An 8,433-nucleotide genomic window follows, 5' to 3' on the forward strand; every position below is an offset into this window, starting at 1 on the left:
AGTAATAGCGGCAACGGTTGCAGAAGTAGAAGAGGCGGAAATAATAGAAGGTGAAGCAGATTGCTGATGAGCTGATTGTAAATCCATAAGAATGGAAATGGTTGAAAGAGATTTTGAAGAAGAAGACAATTGCTCTTAAAGAAATAAGAAGTAAATGGTGGAGATAGTGAAAATGATGAGGTAATAGTACCTTTTGAAGGGAGATGGTTAGTTTTTTAACTTCAAAACCCATTAAAAGCCCAGGGAAGACGTTACACATTCTCAAAAAAATGCGCGAACCATTTCAAAAACTGTATAACTGTCTTTTTAAATTGTGAAATTTAAATTTGGCTTATGACTAGCACGTGATTAATAAAACTTATTATTTCAATTCCTAAAATGATAAGTTTTAAGGAAAAATTTATTAGTACGAATTTTAACCTGTTAGAAAATTCGACTAGAATGTTTACCGACTCATATGTATTAAGTCGAAAAGATCCGGGACGAAATCAGTTGACCACACATGGTCGAAATGTCAACAGAGTAAAGACTCGACATGAGGAAACAGAACTCTAATTATGCGGAGAGTCAAGCGTGGAGAATGATCGGAGTCGAAGTTAGAGTAATTCTAAATTAATAGCACCATACAAAACGTGAGAATTTGTTGGAACAAGTAGCAGATTGTGCAAGAGCATCGAAGTCGAAAGATTTTCAACAAGTGGAAAACAGGCCAAAAAGCAATTACTATTTTTCTCGAACAATAAGACTTTTGTTTGACCCTCAAGCTGAGTCGAGAATAGGGGTGCGGATTTTAATGAGCAAATTGAAGAGAGAATGTGGGAATTGGAGATCAAGGTAAGAGAAGAAATGGGATGACAAACTTGGATGTTAAGATTCTTCATGGTCAAGATAAGGTTGTGGCCTGAGAAAAAGGAGGAAGTTAGATCGTGGGAAGAGGAAAATCTGCAAGCCTATCCTCATGGTAGGAGAAGTTCAGAAAGAATAGGGAACTTCAATCTGAACACTTTATCATCACACCAAAGTCTACAAAATTTTCAGTCACACTGACACAACGGAAATCAATAAAATGCAAGTGCATGTGAATGTCTGGAATTCACTTTTAATTTAATTTATTTCTTTTGTTTTCTTTTGTGTTTTCCTTTCTTCTATTCTTTTTGTTCTTTTCTTTCTCTGTTAATTTATTTATATTTTATTTTTCTTTGAGTATTTTTTCTTCCTCTCTTTAAGTATTTACTTTTTTTTAAATTTCAATTTTACTTTGCCATTTAATTAAAACTTTCATTTATTTTACATATTTACTTTATTTATTACAATTTACCACAAGTATAAATATTAAGTAATTTTTGAATCAAACTCACTCTTTTTTAAGAGAGTAGTATATGCTTTCTGAAATGAGATGTTGATACAAGTTTGATCCAACACTATGTCGAGGTTTTCAAAAATCAAGTGAATCAGGGAGAAACTCCAAGCTTTTCCTGGGCCCAACCGGATGCTTATAATAGTGGGCTTCATGTTTTAGTTTCTGATGAAAAGGATCAATACTATAAACAGACAATCAAAAACTTGGTATGAACTCTTGGAGACTTGGACCGATGTTTCTTGGAATGTCCAAACCCACGCATTTCTCGCAACTAGCCTCTACTGCAGTCTAGTGTTGTGGCAAACGAAAATGATTCTGTTTATCGAGTGTTTGACCCAAAAGAAAACTGATTATCGAAAACTTGAACATGAAATTGGTTCTTATTGGCTTGTTGTGTCTGGTCCTCTTAATAGGTTGACTAATCATTAGAAAGGCAGATGGACATTTAAGATTGAATTAAGAAGTGTGAGTGATGCAGGGCGAATGAATTATGATGTTATGAAGAATAAGAATGTTTAAGAGGAGTCGTGAGGTTAACCTGGAAGGATTGTATTCTGAAATTGAAGATGAGTATTCCATTTGCATGTGTGTGGGGCACATAACACGTGATGCTCCAATTGCCTCAGTAGTAGAAGAAGGAGGAGCAATAGCCTTTCTAACTTATCTGGATCAGTTTGTTTAAAAATATATAAAATGGAATAATGGGCTTCTATCATATCCTTGAACTGTTAGCTTATATGTCTCTGTGGTCCTTCAATTCAAATATGATCCCTAAATCCCTTTATTTTGGAAATAAGGTGTAAAATAGTATTAACTAACAATAATTTGATAGGTGTATTGATGATATGGTATTTTGTTCACTGGAAGGGTGACATTCACAGCACAACACGATGAAAGCAAAGCACCAAATTCAAAACCTAACAACGAACCCCACAGAAACAGAACTCTCAGCCTAACTATAACCTAACCATGCCCCTCAAATATTTTTTTCTCTCTTTTTCTAACATTATTCCAAATTATTATTACTATATATAATACTATTATTTTGCTTGCGGGTCCTATAAGTTCTTTCTTAGCTTTGTGATTCATGTGACGTAAAAGAAAAAGGGTATAAATTAGAATAAGAAATGGGCAAGCCTTCCGAAGATTTTTCTAATTGATGTGGTGATCACTTGTTAGATGTATGTTAAGCACGCATGAACCATCCAAGAGTCAATATCACAACATTAGAGTGAAGTTGCATTGCCCCTACCCACCCATCTTGTTTTCAAGACTCATGCAATCCTTACTTGTACTCTCTTTGGATAGGATTTGGATAATTAAATTTAAACCCATGTACATCAAATTGTGATGGACACATCACATATATGACTCCGTTTGTTTCTGAGAATAGGACAAGACACCGAGAATAAGATATAAAAAATAGAGATACAAAATTTATGTTCTTATATTTTATTTAGTAATAAACTAGAACAAAATATAAAAATTTAATTTATTTTTATTTTTTTAATTCAAAAAATTTGAGATAAAAAATATAATAATAAAAAATATAATTATAAAATATTAACAAGAATAATAAAAAAATAAGTTGTATTCTTTGTTAGTGTTCTCGTATCATTCTTATTAGAATGGCCATAAAATACACTAATTTAATATTTTTGGACACATTATTTCCGTCCATATCTTTTCTGTCAAACACAATTTTCCTGTCTCAGTGTCGGTAAATAAATGTAATCTTAGACATACACCTGTCGCAACAAGATGATGGATTAGAAATCTATGGCATTATTGCTCATTTCTTGGGATGAATAAATGGATTCGTTTATATATATATTTGGGGCATTATCCATCACCTTTTATTATGATTCCATACAATGGATTCCAGTAAAAAGAAGACATTTAGGCATGTGCAATGTGCTATATTGGCGACTAGTTTCCCGAAAATATTTGACTAGGAAGGAGGGCTTCCTATAGTAACCAAGCAATGTTTAGGTGAGTGTGGCCCACTGTCCACGTGATCATAACACACATCATCCGTACACGTGGCGCCCATAATAAGTTCGGAAAAACATACTTGTTCAGTCCACTAATGCTGGACGAGATTCGGCAACCCAACATCGGACAAGTCTAATCGAAATTTTAGGGAGTATACACTGTCCATAAATCGTTTTTTCCACCTCATTGAACCATTAATAACAGGATTAAATAATGAAACAACCAATTATCCAAAAGAAATCCGCAACCAGCAATTAGCTTAATTATTTTCGCACGTTTTTCGGATGTGAACATTTGCTATTATGGACTCCATCGATTTTCTTGCCAATAAGGTTTGTTCGTTCATGTGCTTTTCTATGCTGTCGTGTCGTGTTTTTGTTTTAACATTTAAGAAATTAACAATATACTAGAAATTAGCTATTGATTTTTGGTTTTACAGTGTGTGTTAGTATTCTTGATTTATCCATGTTTAACTGATTATCCGGGGATGCCCGATTTGGTCTATACAGATTGAAATTTTATCTAATGATTTCCATTTCACCGCAGAGTCAGAGTCAGATCCAGATCTTTTTTCTATTTTCTTTTGGGTCTCTAATATATATATTTCTCTCAATCTCTCTCTCTCTCTCTCTCTCTCTCTCTCTTCATAGTAACTCCACCACTTTTCCACCCAAGTTCCCATTCTCATTCTCTCCCCCATGGACATCAACACGAACCATTGAGCTTCCCTCATTACAAATTCCAGATTCTCCCAATCAGGGTTTATCTTCCTGAACCAAAAAGTTTCTAACTTTGCAGGATTTGGCTCGATTGTTTCGGTTCGTGCGATGGGCAAGATTGCAGCGGGAGCTACAGTCGTGTGCACGGCTGCCCTTTGTGCGGCGGCGGTGTTGGTAGTGCGCCACCGGATGAAGAGCAACGGGAAGTGGGGTCGTGCTGTGGCCATACTGAAGGAGTTTGGGGAAAAGTGTGAGACCCCAGATTGGAAGCTGAGGCAGGTGGCTGATGCCATGGATGTTGAGATGCACGCTGGTCTCGCATCTGAAGGTGGCAGCAAGCTTAAGATGTTGATCAGCTACGTCGATAATCTCCCATCTGGGTACGTAGATTTCGAATTTGGATTTTGATTTGATCAATTTTTTATCTTCTCTGATTGAAATTAGTGGCATATAGTTGTCTGAAACAATCAAAGGCCAAGCTTTGTCTTACATTTCAGGAGTGCCTCTTTTCCCTTCTCCCTGCAATATTGACTTTTTTTAGTATTTTTGCTATTTTATAGAGTAATGGCTAACTTAGTTCATTCGTAGTTGTCATGTTTATACTTCTTTTATTTGCCATTCTCAATTTGATAGCTGTCTATAATTTGGTTATTGTAGCTACTGCCTTCGCTTTTATCACATTCTAGTATTGACATAGAATTTTGTTCGTTTATTTCTATCTTTTTATGTAGTATGATTTTTAAAAGAGGAGATGAATAGAACTTATTGTTTATTGTGAGTTTTAGAATGATACTTTCTTCTAGCACATCATATTTTGCTTGATTAAAAGGGGAAGTATTTAGCAAAACAAACAGTCATGGTAATAACATTATGGTTAAGAATCCTTGGATGATAAGAATTCACTCCTAAAGCACTTGATTGGCTATATGGTGTTTTGAAGAACCAAATCTCAGGGCAAAATGAAGAAATATAATGTTTGAATGATTGTAAAACTCTTTCAGTTGATGTAAAAAATACAAGTTTCCTGGAAACATGAACTTTCCCATTATTTACAGGGATGAGGCAGGGCTCTTTTATGCTCTGGACCTTGGTGGCACAAACTTTCGTGTCCTTCGTGTACATTTAGGTGGGAAAGAGAAAGGTGTCATCAACCAAGAGTTTGAAGAAGTTTCAATTCCTCCTCATTTGATGATTGGTTCTTCTGAAGTAAGTGTGTTATGGGAAACATCTATCTATTCAGATTCTTGTTCCTGCAACCTCTGATATATTTTCATTATGTCATTACAGGGACTGTTTGATTTTATAGCATCTGCTCTTGCAAAGTTTGTTAATTCAGAACCTGAAGAATTTCATCCTCCCCCTGGTAGACAACGAGAACTGGGCTTTACATTCTCATTCCCTGTGAGGCAAACATCAATTGCATCTGGGACTCTAATAAAGTGGACTAAGGGTTTCAATATTGAAGATGTGGTAATTATTCTTACCTTGATTATGATATATTTAACTTTATTGTAATTCTTTCTTGCCATCATTTATGGTGCATTTGCAGAATCTTCCATACATCTTTTTCTATTAGACAGACACGACTTCATTCCTTTTTGTTATTGTATTAACGGTTGCAAGTCCAAAATTACAATGCTTGCCTTGACATGCTTTAAATTTGTATTACATGAACTCTTGTGAAAGAGGGGGATATCTTGTACCAATTTCTCTTTTAGTCAGCTGTTCTCTCATTAGCTTGTAACCCGATAGTTTTTTCCTTTATGTTCTGATTTGTAGGTTGGGGAAGATGTCGTGGGAGAACTAACCAAGTCGATGCAAAAAATTGGCTTGGATATGCGAGTTTCAGCTCTAGTCAGTACCACTAACCTCTCTTCAGGATTGATTAATAATTTTTAATATATGGACTTGAGAATGATGGTTTCAAGTTTGCGTTTGATAGAAAGTTTGGACACCAGACTAACTCGGTGATTTTGCATTAGGTTAATGATACCATTGGAACACTAGCTGGAGGCAGATTCTACAATCAGGATGTCATTGCTGCTGTGATCCTTGGTACAGGGACAAATGCAGCATATGTGGAACGTGCAAATGCTATTCCAAAATGGCATGGCCCTCTCCCGAAATCAGGAGACATGGTAAGTAGGTTATACTATTTATGATTGTCATTGTCTTGCATGTTAGAAATATCTTTACTTTACTGTCATACTAGAACTAGCGTCACCATTTGCTGGTATAAAGCATGCTCTGATTACATGTAAATACTGCAGGTTATAAACATGGAGTGGGGTAATTTCCGATCCTCACATCTTCCTCTAACAGAATATGACGTAGCTCTAGATGCTGAGAGCTTAAACCCTGGAGAGCAGGTCAAGATCATCACGTTATAGTCATTGGTTTAAAACTTTAACCAGCATGTGTAATTCTGTAATATTCTTCCACTATTCTTCACAGATATTTGAGAAGTTGATTTCTGGTATGTATTTGGGGGACATTGTAAGGAGAGCTTTATTGAAGATGGCTGAAGAAGCTGACTTTTTCGGAGATACTGTTCCCCCCAAGTTGAGAGTTCCTTTCATACTCAGGTATGCATCCTAGTTAATTATACCAAACATTCACTTTTCACTTGTCTAGGATGATTCTTGTCTAGATTTCTATTTTGGTCTGTTCAAATATTTATTCTGCTTATTAAGATGCATGCTTCTGTTTAGTTTCTTTTCATGGAACCTCTTATAACAATTCTGTGTAATTTCTCAATGAGATTGCTTCGGTTATTATTGGCAACCACTATCAACACTTTTGTAATCAGCATAATGTTGCTCTTCGTTGCCTCCTTTTAAGGGTCAGGTTGGTGGTTGGTTGGACAGGTTGGAACCGGAGACAGTGGAGATGAAAAATCAGAAATTGATCCAATTATTTGTGTATTGTGAATAATGGGGAAAATAATATGATTCAAGTTATTTTCAGCCTGCTTATTTGCTCCAGTAGAAAACATGGGTGAACAAAAACATTTTACACTGATAAGCGATAAAATGCAAATGTTGGCTTCTCCATTTTCAGTTCCTTTCTAGCCTTATTCCAAACATGCATATAAATGACAACATTCTTTTGTTTTCTTAGAGCTTACACAGCTTTGACATTTTTTGTACTAGGACCCCTGATATGTCAGCAATGCATCATGACACATCTCCAGATCTCAAAGTAGTTGGAAACAAATTGAAAGATATATTAGAGGTATTAAACATCACCCTATTAATTCTTCCTCTTTTTTCGTTATAAAATGTTATAAATAGATTTTCTTACTGCCATCCCCTTTTGTCAGATCTCTAATACATCCCTCAAAATGAGGAAGATTGTTGTGGAGCTCTGCGACATTGTTGCCACACGTGGGGCACGTCTTTCTGCGGCTGGTATTTTGGGCATCCTGAAGAAAACAGGAAGAGACACCGTTAAGGCTGGGGAGAAGCAAAAGGCAGTGATAGCACTGGATGGAGGATTATTTGAACACTACACTAAGTTCAGAGCTTGCTTGGAGAGTACATTGAATGAGTTGCTCGGAGAAGAGGCGGCTAAGACTATTGTGATTGAGCATTCTAACGACGGCTCTGGCATCGGGGCTGCTCTCCTTGCAGCATCTCACTCCCAGTATTTGGGAGTTGATGAGTCTTGATTCATATTTTGCCAAGGTAAAAAAGAGTGTAATGCTAATTTCAAGTTTCCTGTATAAGTAATAGGTCAACACGTTGAAGCAGCAATGCCATACTTATTGGTCTTATGGAGATTTACACTGAAGGGTGATTAATGTCCAAATTGTGGCTGTGGGAGGGATCTGCGTTTTCATTGCAACCTTGGAGTTCCAGTGATATTGCTGGGGCATGTTATTATTTTGGTTAATTTCAGTGTTTGTCCCTCCTACATTTTGGAAATAATATGGGAGATGTAAACTTGCTGTGAGCAATCTCATCTTTTGCGGAATATAGTCTCTTCTCAACCAGAATAAATCAGGACTTAATGTATTCACAAGCCTCAAACATTTTATTTCAAAGCTTCTGAGTCATTAATGACTTTGTTATTCATCAATCATTAGTATTGTTAACAGTAGTAATTCATAAATCAGGACTTAATGTATTCTCACTCCGTTCCCTCTCTTTCTCACTCATGGTCTTTTTTTTCCATTTGAATTTAGCTAAAATGTCTTTGAAGCATTTTTTAAGATTATAATGTTATAACTACACCAAAATTAAATACCTGTGTAGTTTAATTTGTTTTTAATATATATTTGTATTTCAACAGTTATTTTATACTTACTTTACTGGTTAATTTTGGTGTACACGAAGTATAATCATAATTACAATTATC

At 35.7% G+C, this 8,433-nt stretch overlaps 1 protein-coding gene and 1 long non-coding RNA gene across 2 annotated transcripts in view; one reads left to right on the forward strand and one right to left on the reverse strand.

Annotated features, from left to right (window-relative positions):
• LOC110270092 overlaps positions 1-2,282 on the reverse strand; it is a 5,507-nt gene extending 3,225 nt beyond the window's left edge. Inside the window, exon 1 of the long non-coding RNA XR_002359151.1 lies at positions 1,899-2,282. This is a non-coding gene — a long non-coding RNA (uncharacterized LOC110270092). The remainder of the gene's footprint in view (positions 1-1,898) is intronic.
• LOC107630187 (hexokinase-1) lies at positions 3,825-8,212 on the forward strand. Its single transcript, XM_016333261.2, has 9 exons — positions 3,825-4,454; positions 5,130-5,280; positions 5,362-5,544; positions 5,854-5,928; positions 6,057-6,212; positions 6,345-6,443; positions 6,529-6,659; positions 7,227-7,308; positions 7,397-8,212. The coding sequence occupies exons 1-9, from the start codon at positions 4,183-4,185 to the stop codon at positions 7,742-7,744; spliced, it is 1,497 nt and encodes a 498-aa protein (XP_016188747.1). The 5' UTR covers positions 3,825-4,182; the 3' UTR covers positions 7,745-8,212.

Source organism: Arachis ipaensis, chromosome B03, assembly GCF_000816755.2.
Source record: "Arachis ipaensis cultivar K30076 chromosome B03, Araip1.1, whole genome shotgun sequence".
Taxonomy (NCBI): domain Eukaryota; kingdom Viridiplantae; phylum Streptophyta; class Magnoliopsida; order Fabales; family Fabaceae; genus Arachis; species Arachis ipaensis.